Genomic DNA, 26,699 nt, shown 5'->3' with positions numbered 1-26,699 from the left:
GCATTAATGGTTCTTAGAATACTTTGTGACATGGCAAGTGTTTACATTTCTGAAGTAGAAGAGAAGTGCCATGGCAGGAAATCATGCAAGGATAGAGTCATAGGAAAGTTTGATTAGCCACGATGTTTTAAGTGCTTCGGCTACTTTCTGCTGAAAATTTATTGTAATTCAGGGCACTGACGTGTTCCAAGTACCTTATATTAAAATTTCTCCCGGTCTGTCCGATGTAAGAAGAATTACAACTGTTGCAAATAATCCTGTGTGCTTTTGAAGGATGTTGGTGACTTTGTAGATTTGTTCGTGTAAGGTAAAAATAGAAAGGGAGGAGTTGTTTTATCTTTTTTCAGAGTGGTAGAGGGGCGATGTTTATATTTATTATTTTTTCAATAAAGAAACTGTTGTATCCATTGGATTTAGCTATATAGTGTTCAACTCATTTTTAAGGTCTCTTTGAGACACTGGAACACTGAAGGCTCGATATACCATGCTGTTGTACACTGCTCGTTTGTGAATTTGGGGGTGCGAAGAATCTTGACGGATTGTATTGACTGTTTGGGTGGGTTTTCTGAAAATCTTGCATGTTAAGTAGCTTGGGTGCTTGATAATAGGTCTAAGAAAATGTATTTTCCGTTCAATTTCGGATTCAAGTGTGAATTTTATGTAGGGGGGGGTCAATGTTTAGATTAATGAGGGTGGTAGCTGCGTTTGTGATGCTCTTATCCATAACTACTATGGATGTCATCTACAAATCTTCCCCCAGAAAAGGATGTTAAATTTACTATCAATTTTGGTGTGTTCCAAAATATCGAAGTAAATCTCGGCTAAGATACCCGAGGCCGGCGATCAAATAGCCAATCCTTCTTGTTGATAAATAACATTGAAAGTGAAATAATTGTTGCTTCTAACTAATTTAAGCACAGACATGAAATCCTGTGCTTCTAATATACTTAGGCCGTTGTATTTGCTTAAATTGTTTTGAATGATGGGGTATACTTTGGAGATTTGCATGCTAGGATACACGTTTACAATACCGAATGAGTGGAGAGAATGATTGGATTGAATGTTAATTTTTTAATCTATCAGTTCTTCATTGTTTTTGACAGATTTATTCGATAAGGAATCATAGTTCCTTCTCAAAAATCTTTGAATTATGATGCTTTGTATAACAGACTGTCTATAGTTAATAATCGGGCGAATGGAGACGCCGGTTTTGTGTATTTTGTGGAAGGCTGTGGCGGTGGGCAAATCTGGGTTCATATTTAGTTTATTCCTGATCTGTCAAAAGATTTGAAGTATTCTTGAGGGTCTGTTTAGGTTGATGTTGGAACACAAATGAAACAGTTGATTGCATACGAGCATGTCACTTCAATATGGAGACTGCATTTTACCGCATGTCACGAAGCTACAAGTATCTTCCATGCTACACCGTAACTCATCAACAAATAACTTCCAAACAATATCTAACTAAAAAGTGTAACTCGCTTCACTGTCAAGATCGTCTATATATATGCTGACCAATCTTCCAGAAAGATATGTTAAAAAAAAAACTACCTTCTTGAATATTCTAGAGTGACCAATACATAGAAATAAGGTACAGAACATTCTCAGTCATTGTAGTGTCTATACCATTCCAGAAGTTAGTGAGTCAATTACGGATTACAAATTATACAGCTAAGAATAAATTATAATAATTTACAGGTATTTACATTAACAGAACTGATATCAATGTCTATGTACAACATGTTCATGACATAACCTCACACACAATACTATCATACAACTGCCTAAATGGTAATAAATGGATGAAAAACACTTCACAATATGCATACAATAATAACCATAATCGTAAAAAAAAAAATAATAATAATAATAATTCGAGCTGGATATTTACATTAGTTACCCATGAGTAAGGCAACACTTTTTTGGAGTTATACCTGTTATTGCACTTGCGTCAAACACCTAATGTTTTCTCACAGATTTACTCAATGCCGATCAACACTATAAGACAAAATAAGCAACAAAATAATTCACATTTCTCCTGAACTACATAACCTCAGCTTTGCAATACGTGGCAATAAATATGAAGGAAATTAAGCGATGAATATAATTAACTTTTTTTACGTAACTACATGACTAATGCTTCGTAATTCGTGGTAAAGATCAAAAGAACTATTTTTTATACAGGACTGTAAAGGTTATCTAAGAAACTGATGCAAACAAGCGAAGGTTATCAAAGAGTCCATTAACAGAAATCGATATAATACAGCACATCTCTAATTCCTAGTCAAAATCTAACGATCGCATGAATATAAATCAGTATGATGCACTGAATATTCACTGGTCACAGCATGTATCAGCGGCCTGCAAAAGCTTGCTCTGGGGCGAATGTTAAAAAGAAAATGTTGGTACATAAAATCATAAAATAACATTGCTCCACTATGGCAAAGTAGCGAAAGTGAAACTAAGGAATCTGTAGTTCTGAAGTTTTGATCTAGATATTATTTATGTAATGTCTACCCTCTGACAAAGTCACATCTGCAGCTTGTTCTGTATACCTAATGCATAAAACAAAAAAGTGAATGTAAAAAAAAAGATTTGAAATGAGTAATCACAATTTCTTTCTGCTCTCCTAATTTTGACAATTTACAGATTCGTTAGTTTGCTAGAAGGGGACGATATAGTTCATCCGTAAAATCGTAAAACACACTTGTTAAATTGTACGGAAATAATGTGTAGGTTGGCGGGTGTGCTTGATGTGAAATGCACGAAATGTGTTTCCAAATACATTATCAGCCACTGTTTATTTCTGTAAAATGCCAAGGAACGTAAGTACTTGCCAAAATCGTCCACATCTGTATCTTTCTTAGTGTTCTTTTATTGGGTGTACTAAATTACTTTCCCTAAAGGAAACGCTTCTCTCATTCCTTATAAATTCCCTTCCCGCTACTCTCTGAAATACACAGCCTAAGACGGCACTGTTGAATGAAATGCCAGTTCTTCGCCATTTCCCTATTTCAAATATTGTACACATCACACATTATTTCCCTACTATGGCTACGAAGGGCTAAAGTGATTTCTACACTCCGTTTCCAATACTACTACATATTTCATACTGGATGGCCACCAACACCCCACTTCGTCCTTTCCAAAACTTTCCATTGTGGGCTTGTGTTCTGCACATCTCATTTGGTTCTTGCAACGTCTGACCAATAAGTATGAATGTAACAACTGTCAGTCAGCCACTCTGGGGATGTCCTGCACGTGTGTATCAAAACCGGACGTTCAAACCCTTTTCCCAATCTTTTTATTAATCACTGAACTTTCAACCATTGACCTTGAATTTTTAATGTCAGCTAGTTTAAAGTTTCGTGCATTCAAGAAAAAAATCACAGGCAGTGTCTCACCGTGGGTTGATCTATTGTCTGGGACATTCTAAATACACTCTTACAGGATGGCCACACAACGTGAATGTCTCCAACATTGCATGTGGCGTGTCAAGAGCCTAAGGAAGCCATTGTGCATGCTTAACATAACTGTTACAGACTACAGATCTCATGGAGAGCTGGACTACATAGTCAAAGAACACTGGTAATGCAAGTGGGTCATGTAACACTAGAAAAAGGACTAACTTCAATAATGTACATGTCAGCATATGACTGAAAATAATTAACCTCTTCTTGCATGAATTAACTTCCGTTCACATAAAAATATATATATATATATTTGTGCAATCTTGCTCTGAGAGCCCTATAATATTACAAGATAACGTTTTCATTGTAAGGGCCCACATAAGGACCTGTGGATAGCGGCATCATTTGATGCCATCATGCATCTGATAACCAATACCAGAGTTAACGATGAAGGTATCACGTATGCAAACTTTTAAAATTTAAGAACATTAAATACGTATATTTATATGCAAGGTATTTCCTTAATACTCTTATCACATAACTACACTAGAATTTCTTTATATTTAAAATACAATGTCAAGTGTTTTTCTTTGATAATGAAAACTTCCCACACATTCTGGGCACACAGGTTCCTCACATTTCTTAGATGTATCTTACGTTTCTTGCAGAATTTATCATGGCATCTTGACGCTTGTTTTCCTGTTACATTCTTAGGATGGTGTCCTCTGTCATCAAACCGTACCTGTCCGTCAGCTCTTTTCACTGGTTGCCTCTTCTTGGCAACTGGTTTATCTTCTCCCTCAGTTGAAGGGCAACATCTTTTTTGGCTTTGAGGAGTGGTCCCTATCAGAAGAAATGTAGCAACAGCAGCCTTGAATGTAAGCAGAGGGATCTTTTCAACTTTTTCTCTGTAACACAGCCATGCATTCGCAATAGCCACATTTAGGAGGTAAAAAAAAAAGTCTGACATACAATTTTTTGCTTTTAAACCCATGGCGATAGTGGGCAATCATTCTGTCCAAGCCTCCCCTACCTATCAATTTATTTTATTCTCCAACAGAAAAACGTCTTGCATCGGTTAGAGTTCTTTTCTCCTTCCTGCCTCATCTTTCCACTTCATCCTCTGGTTGTGCACCAGCGTATGTTGAGTAAGTGAACCTCCCTCGTGTCCTTCCAGCGTACAGTCATGTTGTCACAGGATGTTGCAACTGAGCATGATCCTCATGGAAGCTGCTTCCCATCCACAAGTTTTGCCTGAATGTTGGGAATTCTGTTCAAATGCACAGTTTACAACATGTATCTCCTGCAATTTCAAGTGCTACAGCAAAGGGACTGATGTAAATAAATTGTCTATGAATAATTTGTGATTCTTCCATTCAATTCTATGACAGAGACTAACAACAGTGTCACCAATAGGTCCTAGTGCACTCCTATCTTGTTGCTTGGCTCCTTCATAAAGTTCAAAACAGTGAACATAACCATCCACACTAGCACCTACCGAAATTTTGAAACCCCTTTTTTGGCTTGCCCTTCAAATATTGTTTCGAATGACTCCTGCCTTTGAAAGATACAACATTTCATCCACAGTCTGATATTCTTTAGGATTAACAGCTTCATGGAAAGTGTGATGCAAGGTGGAAACAATTGGACATACTTTCCAGAATTTATCAGGCATCTGATCATCTTTGTCATTCACAAATCTATTGACTGACATGCTATCTGCAATTAGATCCATTCAACGATCTTTCACTGATAACCAATATATTCTTGCCTGTGGATATTTAATGTAATTAATTGTAATATTCATTCCCAAGAAGATTTTTAGTTCATTTTCTGTAACCCTGAATGACATTTTCCCATTGTGAAAGGCATAACGGTTAGTCTCGTACACTATATCAGCAAATGATGTCTCTGGAAACAGATGAATGAAAAGATTGTATGGATCATTTCCATCTATTTGTATACTGTAGGTATCAAGGAACTTAGGGATTCGTTTGGTGTAGTCAGTCCTTCCCTGAGAACTCCAGTTTGGGTCTTTATCAGCGGCGTATAACTGAGTGACCGTTTCCTTGGGTGTTAGTTTTAGAACTAGTAGGTTCGGGAGCAAGTGATAAATGACTTTACAGATTGAAGGTTACTTGTTCCATTATCAAGAAATGGAGGCAGAGGTGTAGAATTTTGGACATTTTGTAGCTGTGGAACATTGTTATCACTATCTAGAAATGTGTGTTCACGAATGCTTCCTTGAATGAGTTCATATTCATCATCATCATTACTTGAAAAGCTGGCATCAGAATCTAGGAGCCGAGAATCTTCCAACAAGCGTTCCTGAATTTCATCTGGATTCAGAAACTCAGCCATTAGGAATCATATGAAATAATGGGCTCATTAGTAATTTCTAATAATCATCACATTATAGGCGGCATGGTCTTATTATAGGCTGTTGTATATAATAACCTAGGAAGAACGGCACCTAAAATTACATTGAAAGAAACATCAGCATAGTAAGAAAAATTTCTAGACCACCTACATTATACTTCGTAAATTAACAACATAAACTCCAATTTTGACCTAAATCAAATGGTTCTTGTGCTACCATAACTGCATACTGGCATTATGATGCCACATGTGTTACGGTTTCTAGTACTGCTACGAATTATGATATATTTTCAAACTGTTGTATAAAGCGTTCAATACTGCTTATCCCAGTATTTTTATTTACTTTTGGAAACCAATACTGATGCATACACGAAGGGATATTCCTAGTGCAAGCGGACTTGAGAACAAGTGCACTGGCGGGAACAAACATTTGCAACTCAACTTCCAATGCTGCTGCTACTACTACTACCTGTCTGCGAGTACAATAATTTACAGATGGCCTCCTCTGATGCCACCATGCACGTTAGGTACCTAGAATGATTTTCGTAAGCAAGCAACGGACAAATAATTTTCCGGCATAGTGTGTTACCTCTATGCGAGAACAGGTTAAGTCAACAGTATAGAGATATCAGTTGACCTACATCAGGGGACGAGAATATTACAACAAAATGGCCTGCAACTCATGAACTGTTTTAATGATCACCAGCTCATTTTTAATTTGCATCATGCTTTTTAAGGAAAAACCTTTTAACAAGCACTTCATATTGTGTGTAATGTTTTTAGTTTACTATATGTATTTTACTGAGTATGACCGTATGCCAGGTAAAGAGATGTCCATCTAAAATTTCACCTTATTTGGATGTAATAGAGAGAATTGACTAGGAGATAATCAACAATCTTGCACAATTTGTAAGAAAAAAATCATAACTGTAGCAATGCAGTGGAAATATGTGTTAATGGTTACAGTTTAACATACAGTTACCATTATGTTTATTTACAAATTACTTGCTTCCGATTTGAATGAAGAAAGATATGTGGCTCCCAGACTAAATGGACAGATTCTCTTTCAATGAAGCAGAGAATGTAACAGGGAACATCTACTTTTATTATCTAGATCACATGCCCGAATATACTGTATTTTACAACCTCCACAATCAAAACTTACCGATATAACACAGTCGTTCACTTTAGCCTTCAGTGCCGTTTCAGCAATATCCTTCAACTTTGTGAAAAGCATAGCAGTGATTTGTTGCGGGGTAAAAACGATCTCTTCATCTAGATAATTGACCTGGAATAAGAATGTTTCAGTATTTCAAAGAGCATGAAAATTAGAACCAACTATTCCTTCAAGAACTTCTATATCTTCAAAGCTTACCCTGATGCCAATACCATTGTTGGCTAATTTTTCCACACGGTATGGTCTATCTTTGAGAGGTGGATGAATATACTGGTCATTGTAGGTTCTTCCCAGTAATCTCTTGAAACCGCAAATAGTATTTTTCATATTTGTGACCATCTGGTTTTTAGCCGCCACACCAACAAGGCGGTTTTTTCCACTGAATGCAACACATGATCTGAAGAGAAACAAACAATATAGGTTAATGCAAACAAAAAAGGTTGTCGTAAAACATTAAAAACTAGCAAAACAAGAATTCTTCGAGACCCAAAGCTGCATCAGAGAAACAGCAGTTATTTGACTGTCACCTTAAAGCAATTTTGTGTGGCTATTGCTAGCGTAGCGCAGCCCTAGTGAAGCAGACAACCCATGAAAGCGGGCGGCATCTGCCGTGAATGGAAACCCACGTGTTATAGTGGTGGATAGTATGATTTGTGTGCAAGTATTGTAGAGATGTTGAGAAAAGCACTAACAACAAGTCCACCAAGCCAAAGGAACATTAAAAACCCCAACCAAGAGATCAAATGAACACACAGGACCTCTGACCATTTAGCCAAGGAGCTGGACCTTCTGCAAATTGTCTTCAAAGGTATAAAATAATTCACAGCCCTGTGCCCAATTCCTAATTTATTTCTGCAACCATGTACAAAGCCCATGTCTACCAAACGTAACTAAATGAAACATTTTATTATGAAAGTAAGTTCTCCTTTCCGATGTTTTCAAAAAACATTCTGTAGCAATCATAAGACAACCTGAGATTTCATTATAAATATTTGGCTCAAAATATTCCATATTTTATACCGTGGTAAGTACAGTAACTTGAAGCAAATGCTGGCACTGTACCTTAAAAGGCCACAGTCTCTTCCTTCTCACTCCTATCCCTTTCCTATACCATCATCTCCATAAGAACCCTCTGTGTTGATGCAATGTAAAGGAAATTGTTGCAAAACAAACACACATAGAACTAAGAATTACTTATAAATCACTATTTTCAGGAATAAGATTAAAGACGGGTTATACCAGAGATTAGATAAAAGTTAACAATTTCTACTTTAATACATCAGGTTAAAAAAACAATTGCTGATTTTGCACCCAATTTAAGGATTTGTCCAAAATGGCATTCATTTTACTCACGACTGTACAAAGGTATAAGCAATTCTTAAATCTCCAGCCATTATAAATTTCTAACCAGCAGAACTGCAGATTTTATAACTCAACACTGCAAATGTCAGCTCTCAGCATCATTTTAACACAGTTTTCATAATCTGTAATTGGAGTGTGTCCTACTTTCTCTTCTACTTTAGTTTTATGCCACGTGGTGACTTCCCATGGCTTCGCTGCACCACCACACCCCTCTGACATCTGAAGTTTTAAATCCCACTGCCAACAATGCTGACATATATCTAATCTTTAACTCGCCCGAGTTTCGATCAGAGAAAATGCATACGTCAGCAACATAATTTTAACAACTTTGTTACCTACATATTAACTGCATTTAATGAAAATTATAATTGCCTCAAATCAATTTGGCACTTTAAAAAGGAAGCAAAGCAGGCTGGCAGACCTATCTCGTGTTGATTGACAGCTAGAATACTAGCAGAACACATAGGAGGGGTGGAGAAGGTGACAGACTTGACTGGGAAGTACTGTCAGTAGCTTAAAACAAATCTGCTCATTGTCAGTACATATTCCCGACATTCGTCCGTCAAACGAATTATGCCTCTGAGAATTCTGAGCTGAAGGTTATGACAACAGGCCAAACGCGAGAGATTGTTCCAGTAAATCTACTGACACGAGGCTGACTTATTTGAGCACCTTCAAATACCACCGGACTAAGCCAGAATCGAACCTGCTAAGTTGGAGTCAACGCCAGCGCCTCAACTGTCTGAACCACTCAGCCCTGAACTACTCACAATGCTCAGTTTTACCACTAAGGAAGCTGAGGAGAGAGAGAATAAAACAAGAACAGTATAGAGTTATTGAAAGTACAACAAAAAAAATAGATGCAGCTAAAGTGTTGCAGAGGACGGTCAAGAGAATTTTAGTAAAACACACAACACAAGACTGAAGGAACTTCCATTTGATACACCAGAAAAAACACGAAAGAGGTTAAAAGCATGTAACTGATATTTAAGATTTTGATAAGTGGTGTTAGATGCACTATTCATGCATTTTACGTTCATGAGGAAACATCTGAAATATGAACTGTTAGTAGAGAGAATTGGTTTCAAAAGGATGTACAGTACCAGTTTGAGAAGTACTGTAAGAGACTTGAAATAATAGAATGGTTTAACCCTCAACTGGTATCATCTATGTAACGTAACTGGTATCGTACGTCTGTCAGACTCCACATATTTACTTTTAAATTAAACAATGTGTTCTCAAATTTTGTTATTTATTCAACTTAATTCCTTCAAATATATGTTTTCAAGCATGTCAGTGCAAAAGGTAAAAGAAAAAAAATTACAAATCCAGAAAAAAATACTAAAATATTAGAATGATGCTCCAAAAATAGACGGTTCTGTTTTTCTTAAAAATCTAGACAATATGATTATTACGATCATTTCGCTGATATGTCAGTGTTGTACAAAGACCATACAAACAAATGAAATAAAATTACTGGAAGACTCAAAACACAAATTTCAATTTTAAGGTTCAAAGTCCCTGTTTGTTAGAAAGCACAATTTTCCTTATCACAGGATATGTTTCCTTATTTTTACATGTATATAACTACAACTCAAAACAGTTTGTGTCCAGATATAGGTATGATTTTCAAAATATATAGAAAAACATGTTAGACTTCAAAAATGTTTCACACACCCACATAAGTTCATTCATTTATCCGCAAAGCACTCTCGGCAGATTTTTTGGCGCACTCCGATCAGATCGGTTTTCCGCACTTCTGGCACGGGTACTTCGTTCTTCTTTTCAGTTTAGGATCGCAAAAGTAGCACGTTTTACGAACCTCGAAGAATTCCGGCCATTTCATGTAGAATGTCAGTTCAAAGTTTGGTTCATTAGGTCGTAAAACTAGCCGAGATGGTCCTGATTGTGGCTCCATTATTATTTATAGGAATTAAACACACTGTAAGTAACAACAGTGTTATACTGACTCACAATAATCACAATAAACACTCAATACTGAATAACGTCATTCGCGAACAATAGTCACCGAATTGGTATCATACGTCTGTCAGACGGCGCGATAAGTTTACTACGCACTTACTCAAGGTCAAACAAAGCAAGGGCTACATCACCTTCCCTGCAGGGAAACAACACTCCAACTGAGAGGTACACAAGGGAAGAAAGCAGTAGGCTGAGGATAGGAGAGGGGATGGCCTTTGAAAATTTTTCAGCCGTCTCACAGACGTACGATACCAGTTGAGGGTTAATCTAGAAAAATGAAGGAATCATGCAAGCATCCTTACAGATATAAAGTAGTAAAAGGAAGAAGGCCATCCCATCATATGAAGACGAAAACTATATACATAGAAATCATTCTAAGCTTAAGACCTGAACAGACTATAGTACTTCAGGAGTGTTACCCCCAGTCTAGGAGATTGCTTATTCTCCATACTGGTGGAAGGTGAGGTTTTGTTCATAACACACTGCTTATTTACCAGTTTCACAAGAAAAGTGAGGACTACCAAGAAACAAAATTACATTCACCAGTTGAAAGAAAAATTGATCCCTAATTTGGAACCCAATACAATGCTTTGTACTAGAACACTCAGAATTACAAGGCACCAGCATCAAATTCTAACAAGCATACTATGAAAAACTGGCGGCAGGTTAAAAACATTCCATTCTGCGGTTCCATGCTGGAACTTAAACTTAATTTCATAAGACGCGACAAACGTACGTTTTTATGTTCATTTCTTTAAATTACAATTAGCTTTACGTCTCAGTAACACAGTTACTATAGTGAGGAAAGATCAATGGGTAGGAACAAAGCGAGCATGGCCTTAAGGTACAGCCCCAGCATTTGCCACGTGTGAAAACTTTAAACCAGAGTAAACCATCTTCAGGGCTGCTGACAATGCGGTTCAAACCCACCAACTCCCAAATGCAAGCTGAAAGCTATGTGACCCAAACTGCACAGACACCCTACAGCTACCATGCTGCCAAAATTAAATGGAGCCACAAGAGTCAAGAGCAAGGGAAGTTTTAGAAGGTATTCCTCCTTCAGAAGAAAATGAGACAGGCAGGGACAAGAGAATTCAAGGTCTGGAAGACATAATCTATTAGTTGAGATGTATAATAGAGAAGTCCTGAGACCTTTTCTTTAACTTCACTATATGATAAATAAAAGTTGTCAGATACCATGAAACCTTAGGCATGAACAAAAATATTCTGCTACGCTGTTTCCCTTGATAGTCATGCTTCCCAGATGAGTTTCTGGAACCATGACTAAGCCCCAGTAGGGGGGTAAGCTTAAGGATGCAAGAAAACAGCTTAATAACTTGATGGGGTTCCTGAAAAGAGGTAGAATAGGAACGAAGAATTCCACTTGTCTTGACTGGTTTTGGTTTGGAAAGTAATGATGCCAGATCTAGTAATAAAACAAGAGCCACTCAAATTCTATGCTCCATTAAAATATGTGTTCAGAATGAAATCGTAGTGAATAAGCACAGTTTGCAAAGGAGTGTTACGCTGAGATCATTCCAGAAGTATACGTGGTAAGTACAAGTTGACAAGGAGTTTTGAATTAGGGAGGGACAGTAATCAGGAAGATACAGTTAAATTTTCATAATGCACATGTATTACAGAAACAACAAAAATGATCACAAGAACAAGGTTACAAATATTAATTGAATAAGCGACTATATTCAGTTGTATGCAATGGAAATAGGAATTGTAACGCCATTAGACTAGGCCGCAGATTGAAGTGGAAAAGAAAATTATCAATACTAGGCTGGTATGCCACAGTATACATGGGGATCTGATACAAAAAAAGATTGACTAGAATCAAATGTCAGGTTCCCTATCAATGTACGCCACACTATATCAAAAGGAACTGTAAAATTTACAAAGGCCACTGTACAATATACAAAACCCCCAGAATAGGATAAAAGAATAAAGGAGGAGAAAATTATGTCCAAGGGCTGGCGAAGGAAAAGAAAAAGGTACAGCTTGCGAATAAATTTAGGAGAGTAGTAAGCTTGCTCCCAAAAACCAGGCATAGAAGAGAGTTCCAAGAATGTCGGATACGACTGTCAGTTCTTGCGTCTCTTCAAGTTATTTACCAATTTTTAGATGGAGAATAAAATTTGGAAAATTCAAGTATGAACTTGAGAATGAACATACAGGTCTATACTGTTGTCTTGTAGCCACAAGACTAGTGTTACATTTTCAGCCGGAAGGACATATTAGAGAAAGCAAATAGTTTTCCAGAATTGAGAAGTAGAAAGCACAAAGAGATTAATATTGCTCACCCAGCCAGCAGTCGTAGGTTCAGATCTTGAGTTGCAGACAAAAGTAAAACATCACATACAGACCAGCCGTATATGCAAATGATGGACTCCTCCCTCCACACAGTTCGTTGCATACCGTAAAAGTAGAGTCCAGAAAGTACCAGAGCGCAAGGTGACAGACATGCAGCGGCAGAGGGGAGGAGACGGATGGCGAGCAGTCGTGAAGTACGCAGTGGGCTGAGTGAGCGAACAGAACACACGCAGAGGTAAGAGCAGAAGTAGAGCAGTTGAAAAGGTAGACATGACGTAGGGGAGCATGTTACAGAAGTCAATCGCAGCTGTACGTGTTGCCTTAATTTGATCTCAGATTTCTTTTAACAGAGTTTAATAAATAATTATTCAGTTCTTCAGGATCGAGGAATGTCTTTAGTACGAGTAGGGATGTTTTCTTGTACTATAACATCCCATGCCGCATGCCGTTCTTACCATCTACACCTCCCTCAAAAACCAACTAGAAGTTAGGTTTTTGTTGGTTTAATTGTTTAAAAATAATTCTAACAAGGGTTATTTATTGATATCTTTTTTACATTCGTTTTCCATTACTTGATCCCGAATGAACGTAAAATGCTGTTTATTTTAGTGAAGACTTATACATTTCTTATTATACAGATTGTACATAATTCTTTCACGGTATCAGATCACGATCAGTCAGAATTGCAAATAACTTGGCCCAATCAATATTGAGTGCCTTTTCTAGAACTACGAACGCCATGAATATGGGCTTGTCTTCCTTAATTCGGTCCTCGAAGATCAGGACCTGAGTGTCTTAAGATGTGTCCTATCTCTTCTGGTCAAATTTAGCCAAATCAATCTCCTCTCACCAATTCCATGCAGCATCTCTTCATTCGTGATTCTATCTACCCATCTCGCCTTTAGCATTCTTCCGTAACACCACATTTCAAAGGCTTCTATTCTCTTTGAGCTAATTATTGTCCATGTTTCACTTCCATACAATGCCACGCTTCATATGAAAGACTTTAAAAACGTGTTAATTCACATATCAATGTTTGAGGTGCACAAATTTCTTAAGTAAAGCCTTCCTTGCTTGCGCTACTCCACATTGTGTGTTCTTACTGCTACCATCGATTTTGCCACCGAAGTAACAATACTCATCTACGTCCTTTAAGACTTCATTTCGTAATCTAGTATTACTTGCATTACCTCACTTAATTTGTCTGCACAAATAATAATAATAATAATAATAATAATAATAACCTTTGTTTTGGATTTATTTTCATCCTGTATTCCTTCCCCAAGACTGTCGACACAATTCAGCAATTTCTCCACATCTTTTGCAGAGTCAGATAAAATATCTGCAAATCTCAGGCTTTTGATTTCCTCTCCTAGGACTGGTTCCCTTTCCAAATTCCTCTTATTTCCTGTATCGCCTGTTCTATGTAAATATCGAAAAGGAGGAGACAATCTGCTGCCTTGTCTCACTCCTTTCTGGATTGCTGCTGCTTTTTTTAAAGCCCTCGATTCTCATCACTGCAGACTGATTTTATACATATTGTAGATAGTTCTCCTTTCACGATATCTGATCCAGTTCACCGTCTAATCGCAAATAGCTTGGTCCAATCAAGATTATGGAGTGTCCTTTCTAGGACTACGAACGTCATGAACGTGGTCTTGTCTTAATTTGATCTAAGATCAGACGTAGTCAGGATTGCTTCACATGTTCCCACATTTCTTCTGAAGCGAAATTGATCTTCCAACTCAGTTAACTTGTCTTTCCATTCTTCTGTAAATATGTTAAAATTTTGCAGGTGTGAGGTACTAAAGGTGCAGTAGTTTTCACACTTGTCAGCACCACCTTTCCAGCGAATAGTATAACATTTTGCCAGAAATCGGATGACACTTCTGTTGTATCATCCACCTCGCATATTAAACCTTGCCATGCTGGTTCCTCCTAAGACAGTAATTTGAGGGTATCTCATCAAAACCCAGTGCCTTGTTCCTACTTAGGTCTCTCAAAGTTCTAAGTCAGACCTCGAAATTCGGTCTCCCATGTGATCAGCATCACCAGCCAGTTCCAGAAGCCTATCACCTTCCTCTTTACCTTGATACAGCTCTTTGATATATTCCTGCCTTCTTTCTGACTTGTCTTTCCCTAGAAGTGGTTTTCCATCTGAGCTCTTAACATTCATTTACTTGGTTTCCTTTTCTCCAAATGTTTCCTAGATTTTCCTGTGTGCAGCATGTACCTTTCCTAGGACCCTACATCCTTCAATAATCTTACACTTCTCTTTCAGCCATTATTCCTTAGTTGTCTTGCACTTTCTACCTACTTAATTCTTTATTTGCTCGTATTCTTTTCCGCCCTTCTTTTATTACCGTCTTGTACTTTAGTTGTTCGTCAGTGTGGTCTATAATCTCCTGAGTTATCCATTGACTCTTAATTTATCTTTCCTTTCTTCCTAACTTTTCTTCAGCAGCCTTACCGACTTCATTCTTTACAAATGTCCATTCTTCCTTTACAGTGTTTCTTTCAGCCTTTTCATTTAGTCCTTGTGCTACATGTTCCTTGAAACAATCCCTCACAATCTTCTTTTAACTTGTCTAGACACCATTTCCTTGAATCCCTTTATTCAATTTCAGGTGGCATTTCATGACCAACCTGTTGTGGTCAAGAGTCCACATCTGCTCCTGGGAAAGTCTTGCAATCCAGCACCTGGTTTGTGAATCTCTGTCTAATCAAAACTAAATCTATTTGATACCGTCCAGTGTCTTCAGGTCTCGTCCATGTATACAGCAGTCGTTTATGGGGTTTGAACCAAGTGTTAGCAAGGACTAAATTATTATTGATGCAGAATTCAATCAGCTGGCTTCAGAAGACTTTGGTGTCTATGTTGACAATCCTTTCACTATGCAGGTAGTAGTAGCTTACCCGCTGCCCTATTTTCTTATTCATTATTAAACTAACTCCTGCATTTCCCGTTTGATTTTGTGTTGATAATTTTGTAATCGACTGACCAAAAATCCTGCTCTTCCTGCCACCCACAACATCGAACTTTAGTCTATCCATTTCCCTACTCAGATTCTCTAACCTACCACGATTCAACTTGCAGGATGTCGGTGTCCACCCGGAGATACGAATGGGAGACTATTTTACCTTCAGAATATTTTACCCAGGAGGAAGCCATCTGTACATACAGAGATAGCTGTATGTCCTCAGGAGTTAGTTACGGCTGTAGTTTCCCGTTGCTTTCAGCCGTGTAGCAGTATCAATACAGCTAGCCAAGGTAAGTATTATTACAAGACCACATCAATCATCCGGACTGCCACTCTTGTAACTTCCAAAAGGCTGCTCCCCCCCCCTCCATGAACCATTTGTTAGTCTGGTCTCTCTACATATGCCCATCTGATATGGTTGCATGTACTGTTTCATTGGGACACAGAAGCCTCCCCACTGCAGCAAGGTCACATGGTTGACAGGGGAGGTTTTCAACTAAGTAGAATTTTCTGGAAACTGGAAATTATTGATCACTTTGTTTACTGTGTCAAAGACATCCATTAATTTCTCCCCAATAAGAGGATCTACAAATTAAGAGCCAAAACCTCTTAAGAAACTTCGGTCAGAAAACCTTTCATGAATATGTTTTAAGACAGCAGCTGCACGATGCAATTGTCGAGGAGGTTCCTACAGAAAAATCAGGGACATTGTGTACCACACATGCCTGTTGAAGAGTACCTGCATGATCCAAATCCAACCTGCAGTTGATGCATCTGTCAGATCTGATCATTCTCCAAACCAATGCTTGTTATTAGTCCTTTTGTCGCTTAATGAGATTTGTGGTTAAGAGATGTGGAGTCATTTCAGGCATAAAAAGGCGTCCCTTCAGATCAGTATCAACAAGAAAGACAGGAGCTTCCTGTGCTGGGATTAAGGCAGGAGTTCAATACAGATGTTTCATCACACCCGAGTAGTGTTTGAAGTCATTTGTAGCGCCATAAACTAACGTGATTTATAACAAGCGGCAAGTACTCTTGACTCAGCTTAATTATTCAACTGTTTCAACGAATTCACTGAAAAATGTTTCCGTACTCTTTGGTGTTCCCTGTTAATTATTTTAACCAGAATGGTGAATTGTCTGAGGTACTTATTGTCTCAAAATTCATTACACATTCGTTTATTCAAACACCTTTAAATATGTGGTTCCACCTTGTTAACACTACATAGGTAAGACCAATATAACTTAGCCTTTTTGATTTTGGCACCTGTTTGGTGCGCATGTGGTTCAAGGCAGAGGATGCAAGGAGGGGTCTCAGAGGGACGTCATAGCTCAGGATGTCCCGCCCACGCTTTATTTGGTCCCTCTCACGAGAGAGGCACACCCGTATGTTGCACAATGCATCAAAATTCTCGCCCAAGAAAATTTTGAAGCTCATTAAATTTGTCACCGGTTATACGCATCGTTCAGCGACAGAAGTCTCTCCTGGTCCCATGTGAAGTACTGGTGTAATGAGTTCAAGGACGGGTGGGAGAGAGTTTAAAACATTACACACCCACGCCACCCCCGCACCAGCATCGCAGCGCAGAATAATGCGGCTGTTTGAGAGCTTACTGAAGTTGATAACGCGAACAACTTGAGATCAGCCATTAGAGTGTTCTGACAGTTGTCCTGAAGAACCTGGGATTTGGAAGGTGTGAGGTCGTTGGGTCCTGAGGCTGCAGAATGAAGAGCAGAAGGCTGCACGACTGCTCACGAGCTAACAAGGCACGAGGCGGAAGGAGACTCGTTTTTGAGATGAATAGTCACTTATGATGAAACCTGGGTCCACCATTACGCTTCCATGTCAAAGAGGGCCAGTATGGGGTGGCGGAGGCGTGGCGAGAGGCCACCGGTGAAAGTCAAGACGCGGTTGTCTTGCCCACAAGGTCTTTCCAACAGTCTTCTGGGACCACTGAGGAGTACTGCTCGTCGATTTCCTCAAGGAAACCTGACCATTACTGCGGCCTACTATTGCAATCTTCTTTGCCAGGTTCGCATTGCCTACAGGTAAAAAATGCACGGCATCCCAATCAGATCTGCACTGCTCCTTCATGACAATGCCACACCCCACACTGCCAGATTAACCCAGCAAACATGTGCACAAATGCACTGGACTGTCCTACCACATCCAGACTTGCCACAGTGTGACTTCCACATGTTTGCACACTTTGTGTGCAATTGGCTTCAGACATGCCCAGCTATCTTTGGAAATGGAATGAAAAATTGCCTATCTGGTGGCAAAAGTGTATAAATAGGATGGGAACTTGCATCAAAAAGAAAGAACTTAAAATATATGTAATTTCGATAAAACAGTTACAACAAAGGCTCATTTATATTTGACAATCTTGTATTAACACTCGTGTTGCTAATGGCCGTACACATTTCGAGAATTTAGGTTCTCTTCAATGGCATATTAATCAGTAATATCCTCTTGGACATTTTAACATCATAAAATCACCATTCTTAATTTACGCTTAACATATTAAAATATAATAGAATATGTTAGAAAAGTCTTCTTGTTTAGCTCTCACAACAGATGGGTGGACTTCATTGAAAAATTATAACTACATAGCAGTTACTGCTCATTACTTATGTAAAAGGGATGGCACACTCTTCAAAGCTTCTGTCCTGCTCAAAGTTTGTAGGAAGAGACATCAGGCAACATTGCCAAATAACTCTAAAAAGTTAACAGAATGGTGTCTTCAGGACAAAATTGTGGCCTGCACAACAGATGATGCTCCAAATATGATTAGTGCACTTGGAGTGTTCAAATGGTGATATATTCTGTGTTTGGCACAGTTTGAATCTTGTACAAAAAAAAAAACAAAAAAATCAAGCCTGGAAGAAATGACAAGCTCGCACGTCAAACACAACTCAGCTACACCAACAACAATAAACATAACATCATTGCACAGCTACAAATGGGAAAGGAGCCACTACTTTGAAACCAATGTCATCCAAATTTACGGACGCCAAAAAGACAACATGAATTGGTTCTAATAAAAGGGCAACACACACAGCAGAGCTGAACATATTTTACTTGAATTTCATCCATACATTTGGCACCTATTTTAAATTGAAAGTGTTTTATCTCACATACGCACAGGAAGACAAAACTTTTATCCATGCAATTTTACAAACTCTAAGAATAGCAGCTGAAGTGCACAACTGTGAATAAGACTTAAATACGGAAGTTAGTCGATGTATTGACCACCAAGCAAGAACGAATGTTCATATGCATGAAGTGTTTTTATATATTGTTTTTATCTTGTACATATATATATAAGTTAGTTTAGGAAAAGACGTGTTTTATACACTAGTTTTAAGACCTTCAACATTTTAGACATACAGTTGCAATATTGCACAGAATGACATATACGCCAGTTCACGCTAAGACGTGCCCCATTTGTATGTAACTAAATGTACATCATCATCATATGGCATTCCTTCAACACCACAATCTTAATCAAAGCTTCATTATATAAATATGTATGTATGGTTCAGCTGAAGATGACCTTGAATATGAGGTCGAAACCGGTCCTGTAATTTAATATATACAATAAATAAGTATTGATTGGTGGAAATCCTCTCCTATTTTTAATTGTGCAATTGTCAATACGGAAATGAAAATTATAGATTACGAAAATTGTGACTGGCGATGAGACTTGGGTTTCGTACGTCACCACCGAAACAAAACAATCACGTCAATGGATGCACATGCACTCACCAAACCGAAGAAGTTTAAGCAAACCTTCAACGAAAGGAAGATGATGGCCAGTCTTTTGGGACCAAAAAAGGTGTGTTGCTCGTCGAGTTCATGGAACGGGGTCTACGATCAATGCAGCTGTTTATCGCCAGACTTGGCGACGACTGCGGAGGGCCATACAGAACAAACGAGGCATGCTGACGTCTGGAATCCTCTTCATTCATGACAACGCACGCCCTCACAGTGCTCATGTCACCCCAACAACTTCTGCGGGAAAAATTTTGGGACGTTTTTGACCACCCACCGTACAGTCCAGATTTAGTGCCGAGTGACTTCCACCTCTTCCCGGGACTGAAAAAGTGGCTGGGAGGGCAGAGGTTCCAGGAGGATCTTCAAACCAACGTTCAGGCCCATCTGAACTCACTGGTGGCAACATACTGTGCAGAGGGGATCGAAAGGCTTGTCCACAGGTATGACAAATGGCTCAACCTTCATGGTGATTATGTTGAAAAGTAACCACAGTTGTACCTAACATTTGATAATAAATTCATTTGGATACGTACACTTGTCTTTCATTTATGACCCTCCGGAGGTTGAAAAAAAAAAAACCTGCCCTCGTACATGTTATGATCACCCCTGAAATTAAATACTTGCACAAAGTTATATCTTGAGCTGTTTTCACTTAACACTGGGAACAGTTCACACAGTACACTGTGCTTTTCTGCACTTAAAAGTTGCTCGTCACAATATGAATGTCACCATCAAATTAAACTAAACATGTACATTTATTTACAGGTTAATAGGGGCGAAGTCGCCTGTTATGTTTCAATAAATGTATGTATGTATGTATTTACAGGTTGGAAAGGACAGATGGAGAGGAGTTGCTTTCTTTGCTTTCTTCAGAAATTCTGGAGGAAAATACTCTAGTGACATGGACCAGTATTTCTGGTTTACAAAACAGAAATAGAATCCAGATTTTCATTTGATACTGAGGACCTAAACTGATTTTGGTTCTTTTTCTCCAAGCTGAGCACACGTTCACATTCAGCATTGCTGTGCACTAGAGTAAGACCAGAATGCATTAGCCTGGATATCCTATCATACTTAGGAACAACATCACCTCCATGAATGTTCATCAAGCGAGCCCATTCGGTGTTATCTGTCAGATTCTCACTCTCAACAGTAGCACAGTCATCAATCTGAAGAGCTACAAATTGGTTCTGAAGAACATTCATTTGGCATCCTCAACCGACTCACTGTCCTTCCTCGGCAGCAATGATGGAAGTCTTTCTATAAAGAATTGTACAGAAGAAAACTGGGCATCTTCAATTTTAGAAAAATCTGCAACCTTTGCATGTTTCAGCACTTCATCACTTAGAGGGAACTTGTTTTAATATAATCTCATGCTGTGCAGCATTAAAACCTGGCAGATGAAAAGGATGTTGATTTATCTCTCTATCCTCTATCATGTAGTTTCTTCAAGTTCATTGTCTCAACGCTAATGATCTCCGATTCTCAATAGAATGGTATGGAACTTATAATAAAACGGAACATTTGATTACTTTTGATTAAACAAATCTGGAAAACAGCTGCTTTAACAGGTTCATCATTAGTCCTAGTAGTTTATGAATGTGAGGGGAAGCACTCCAAAGTGTAGAATTGAGATCCTCAAACAAAGGAATGACAGCACACAAGAAGGCACAGTATGCCTTATTTAAGCCGGATGACAGAACCATAAAATGAAATAAAAACTCTTCACAATTTTGAACAATGTTCTTATTCTTTAGCTCAGGAATGTCACATTGAGACACATGCAAATCATCTAGGAGCGACCATTCTGATGACTAAGTAGCTTTCCTCTTTTCATGGTCTCTGGAACTACCAGGCTCAACTTTTGGGATCGTCAGTGTTAAGCTAGTACCTAGTTTATGCTCACCGAGTATTAACGAGCACCTCCTCTTCAAAGAAACAAAGTAGTGGAACCCATCGCTCTAACAGCCTCTGCAGACACCTTCCTAACAATAGGCATCTTATGCAAACATGTTTCAGTATCTTCTTCGTTTCCTTGTTGTGAAACTCCAGGAATTTCTTAAGGCGTTCCTTCCTCTTACAACTCTTCTAAATAATAGAAGATGTCAATAGTTTATCAACTTTGACAGGCAAACTGATTGCACCTTTCTCAGCAGCTAAGTTAATCAAATGGCATGGGCAACCCAGTATGAAGAAATAACTGTGCTTCCCTTAAAACAGCAACAACTGCATTCTTTCTAATCATGAGTGGAGCATTGTCGGAAGAGAACGCTACACAATTTTGAATTGGTATTTGGTAACCGTGAAATTACCAAATTACCATTCTCCCTGGCTGGGACAGGCAACACTCAGCTATCTTTTCCTCCTTTGCCACAAAAAAGTTGACAATAGGGTAAAGCTTAGCATTACTATTATCGCTCCCATCCATAGCCAAAGAAAATGATTCACGTTGCATGTAACGAACGAGTTCACTTCTTGAATCTGTACCTATTTCTTTCAAAATGTGTGGTTTTCGGACGACCACAGCCACACTGTTTATGCAATTTCTTAACCTCGAAACATTTCTTTAAACAGAGCACCAGCATGACTGGCAGCAGCTAATGGGATGTTATGTTCAATTAAAAATGAAGTGAACAAGCATTCCGCTCTTGCTATATCAAGGTCGGCTCCAGAAGAGGTAAAAAAACTAATTTTCGTCTGCCATTCTTAAATTTTGTATTGGAGACGTGGAAGAGATTTAATGCGATTTACTAATTCGGTTCTTCCTCCGTGAGGAAAGTTTACATCACATGAGCACATGGAACAGAATGTGAATGTTTTGCCTTTCCATGATCGTATAAAACAAGGAAATTCAGCAGGATACGCTTCCCTAAAATAGTGATATTTCTTTGCTGAACTCATTACGAACACCACTAAAATACTAAATCGCTTACAAATTCGTCGCACAATTCCACGAATTTCAGAACTACCGCGAATGTTACTTGCACCCACCCACCCACACAAAGCCTTTCAGCTACTACAAAGCACAATGCAGTTACTAAAGTTGCTATATATATATATATAAATTCACAGCCTGCTACTTTTCACAGATTCCTTTTCTTCAAAATCATAGCCTGCTACTTGTTTGGGAAAATCTGAGTGAATGAAGTAGCAGTTGAGGTCAAATAGGAGGCAAAATCACGCTGATAATCGATGTGATTATCGATACATTCCTCCTCTGCGAACCATGTGACCTTGCCGCGGTGGGGAGGCTTGCGTGTCCCAATGATGCAGATAGCCGAGCCGCAGGTGCAACCATATCGGATGGGTATCTGTTGAGAGACCCGACTAACGAATGGTTCATCGAAAGGAGGGTAGCAGCCTTTCGGTAGTTGCAAGGGCGCTAGTCTAGATGATTGACTGATACATGGCTTAGCTGTGTTGATACTGCTACACGGCTGAAAGCAACGGGAAACTACAGCCGTAACTACCTCCCGAGGACATGCAGCTCTCTGTATGAATGATGTACTGATGATGGCTTCCTCCCGGGTAAAATATTCCGGCGGTAAACTAGTCCCCCATTCGGATCTCCGAGTGGGGACTACACGAGAGGGGGCGATCATCAGGAAGAAGGATACTGATACTCTGCGAGTCGGAGCGTGGAATGTTAGAAGTTTGAATCATCGTGGTAGGTTAGAGAATCTGAAAAGGGAGATGGATAGACTAAAGTTAGATGTAATTGGTATAAGTGAAGTACGTTGGCAGGAAGAACAGGATTTTTGGTCAGGCGACTACCAAATTATCAACACAAAATCAAACAGGGGAAATGCAGGAGTTGGTTTAATAATGAATAAGAAAATAGGGCAGCGGATAAGGTACTACGACCAGCATAGTGAAAGAATTATTGTTGTCAAGATAGACACCAAACCAATGCCCACCACAATAGTGCAGGTCTATATACCTACTAGTTCAGCGGATGATGAAGAAATCGAAAGAATATATGAAGAGATAGATTTAATTCAATATGTAAAAGGTGACGAGAATCTAATTGTGATGGGAGACTGGAATGCAGTGGTAGGCCAAGGAAGAGAAGGTAGTACAGTAGGAGAATTCGGATTGGGACAAAGGAACGAAAGAGGAAGTCGGCTGGTTGAATTCTGCACTGATCATAATTTAGTCCTTGCCAATACTTGGTTCAAACACCACAAACAACGGCTGTATACGTGGACGAGACCTGGAGACACTGGAAGGTATCAAATAGACTTCATTATGATTACGCAGAGATTCAGAAACCAGGTGTTGGATTGCAAAACTTCCCCAGGAGCAGACGTGGACTTGGTCATGAAATGCCATCTGAAGTTGAAGAAATTGAACAAAGGAAAGAATGCAAAAAGATGGGATCTAGGCAAGTTGAAAGAAAAGAGTGTGAGAGATTCTTTCAAGGAACATGTTGCACAAGGACTAAATGAAAAGGCTGAAGGAAACACACAATAGAGGAAGAGTGGAGAGTCATGAAAAATGAAGTCAGTAGGGCGGCTGAAGAAATGTTAGGAAGGAAGAAAAGATCAACTAAGAATCAGTGGATAACTCAGGAGATACTAGACCTGACTGATGAATGACGAAAATACAAGAATGCTAGAAATGAAGAGGGCAGAAAAGAATACAGGCGATTAAAGAATCAAGTGGATAGAAAGTGCAAGGTAGCTAAGGAAGAATGGCTGAAGGAGAAGTGCAAGGATGTCGAAGACTGTATGGTCTTGGGAAAGGTAGATGCTGCATACAGGAAAATCAAGGAAACCTTTGGAGAAAGGAAATCTAGGTGCATGAATATTAAGAGCTCAGATGGAAAGCCACTTCTAGGGAAAGAAGACAAAGCAGAAAGATGGCAGGAGCATATCCAACAGTTGTATCAAGGTAACGTAGATAATTTGGTTCTGGAACATGAAGAGGCTGTTGATGCTGATGAAATGGGAGACCCAGTTTTGAGGTCAGAGTTTGACAGAGCTATGAGTGACCTAAATAGGAACAAGGCACCTGGAAAATTACTGACTGCCTTAGGAGAAACCAGCATGGTAAGATTATTTCATTTAGTGTGCAGGATGTATAAAACAGGAGAAGTCCCATCCGATTTTCGGCAGAATGTTATACCTATTCCCAAGAAAGCTGGTGCTGACAGGTGTGAAAACTACCGCACCATTAGTTTAGTATCTCATGCCTGCAAAATTTTAACACGTATTATTTACAGAAGAATGGAAAAACAAGTTGAAGCTGAGTTGGGAGAAGATCAATTTGGCTTCAGGAGAAATGTAGGAACACGTGAAGCAATCCTGACTTTACGCCTGATCTTAGAGGATCGAATCAAGAAGGACAAGCCCACGTACATGGCATTCGTAGATCTAGAAAAGGCATTCGTAGATCTAGAAAAGGCATTCGATAATGTTGATTGGAACAAGCTATTTATGATTTTGAGGATGATAGGGATCAGATACCGAGAACGAAGAATTATCTACAACCTGTATAAAAATCAGTCTGCAGTGATAAGAATCAAGGGCTTTGAAAAAGAAGCAGCAATCCAGAAAGGAGTGAGGCAAGGCTGCAGTTTGTCACCTCTCCTTTTCAATGTTTACATAGAACAGGCAGTAAAGGAAATCAAAGAGAAATTTGGAAAGGGAATCACAGTCCAAGGAGAGGAAATCAAAACCGTGAGATTTGCCGATGATATTGTTATTTTATCTGAGACTGCAGAAGATCTCGAGAAGTTGCTGAATGGTACGGATGAAGTCTTGGGTAAGGAGTACAAGATGAAAATAAATAAGTCCAAAACAAAAGTAATGGAGTGCAGTCGAACGAAGGCAGGTGATGTAGGAAATATTAGATCAGGAAACGAAGTCTTAAAGGAAGGTGATGAATATTGTTACTTGGGTAGTAAAGTAACGATGGCAGAAGTAAGGACATAAAATGCAGACTAGCACAAGCAAGGAAGAGCTTTCTTAAGAAAAGAAATTTGCTCACTTCAAACATTGATATCGGAATTAGAAAGATGTTTCTGAAGACTTTCGTGTGGAGCGTGGCATTGTATGGAAGTGAAACATGGACGATAACTAGCACAGAAAGAAAGAGAATACAAGCTTTTTAAATGTGGTGTTACAGAAGAACGCTGAAGGTGAGATGGATAGATCGAATCACGAATGAAGAGATACTGAATCGAATTGGTGAGAGATCGATTTGGCTAAATTTGACGAGAAGAAGAGAGAATGATAGGACACATCTTAAGACACCCAGGACTTGTTCAGTTGGTTTTAGAAGGAAGTGTAGGTGGTAAAAACGGTAGGGGTAGACCAAGGTATGAATATGACAAACAGATTAGAGCAAATGTAGGATGCAATAGTTACGCAGAAATGAAAAGGTTAGCACAGGATAGGGTGGCATGGAGAGCTGCATCAAACCAGTCTATGGTCTGATGACAAACACACATCGATACATTTACCAACCAAATTGGTAACACTGCATCTCGTATTACCAGCTACTATCGAAAGTCAAACAAATCCGATTTGACCGCAGAAAGCAAAATCAAGTGCGGATATTCAAAATCCATACAATAATGTAGTTCATCCGTACAACCGTAAAACTCTCAAAATCCGTACATTTCATGGAAAGAAAACAGAATACTTGGGAGGTATGCAATGGCCTACATCACTATATTGCTCCAACGCCGGCACGGTGTGGCCACCGGATGCAAATCCTGCGTCCGCACAGAACACGTCAAGTGTAGTGTGGGTGTCTGGATAAACTACTTTTGCCATTCTGAACCAGTGAAAAGTGGAAATAGGTGACTAAATAAAGAAGTCTATAGTAGCAGTATTCCAATTTCCTAAAGATATGTCACGTTCAAGCTAATGTAATTTTTCGGAATTCCTAAAGGGATGTCGCGAACATATACTGTTTGTTCTTTTGTTTATTGCCAATTTTTTAGTGATTCTGTAACAATGTTGAGCATTAAATTTCATGGTATTCTAAGGAGGTAACAATTATGTTTCACTCAAAAGCTATGTCAAACACAGTGTGGTACCGAATGGTACCAGGCCCTTGTTTAGATATCATACAATTTTTAGAAAAATGAATTATCGAATATGTGATTGCTGGGAATATTGAATAAAAAATTGAATCTCCAGCATCAACGGGTAAAAGCAGAAATTTCTTTATAGTGTCAGTTTGTGTATAATGGATGCATATGTTTATATTTTGATTTAAAATATGGCATTTGAAACATCAGTAATCTGCTGCCTAATAAATAACAGGAACGGAAGTTTTTCTAATGAGAGATTAAACGTT

At 38.8% G+C, this 26,699-nt stretch overlaps 1 protein-coding gene across 1 annotated transcript in view; it reads right to left on the bottom strand.

The window, feature by feature from the left end:
* LOC136864473 (heat shock 70 kDa protein 4L) overlaps nucleotides 1-26,699 on the bottom strand; it is a 247,875-nt gene that overhangs the window by 189,862 nt on the left and 31,314 nt on the right. The window contains exons 2-3 of the mRNA XM_067141491.2: nucleotides 7,165-7,363; nucleotides 6,955-7,077 (exon numbers count right to left, since the gene is read on the bottom strand). Of these exons, the coding sequence (XP_066997592.2) occupies nucleotides 6,955-7,077; nucleotides 7,165-7,363 (322 nt within the window). The remainder of the gene's footprint in view (nucleotides 1-6,954; nucleotides 7,078-7,164; nucleotides 7,364-26,699) is intronic.

This window comes from Anabrus simplex, chromosome 2 (genome assembly GCF_040414725.1).
Source record: "Anabrus simplex isolate iqAnaSimp1 chromosome 2, ASM4041472v1, whole genome shotgun sequence".
Lineage (NCBI taxonomy): Eukaryota > Metazoa > Arthropoda > Insecta > Orthoptera > Tettigoniidae > Anabrus > Anabrus simplex.
This window is presented reverse-complemented; position numbering and strand designations above follow the sequence as displayed.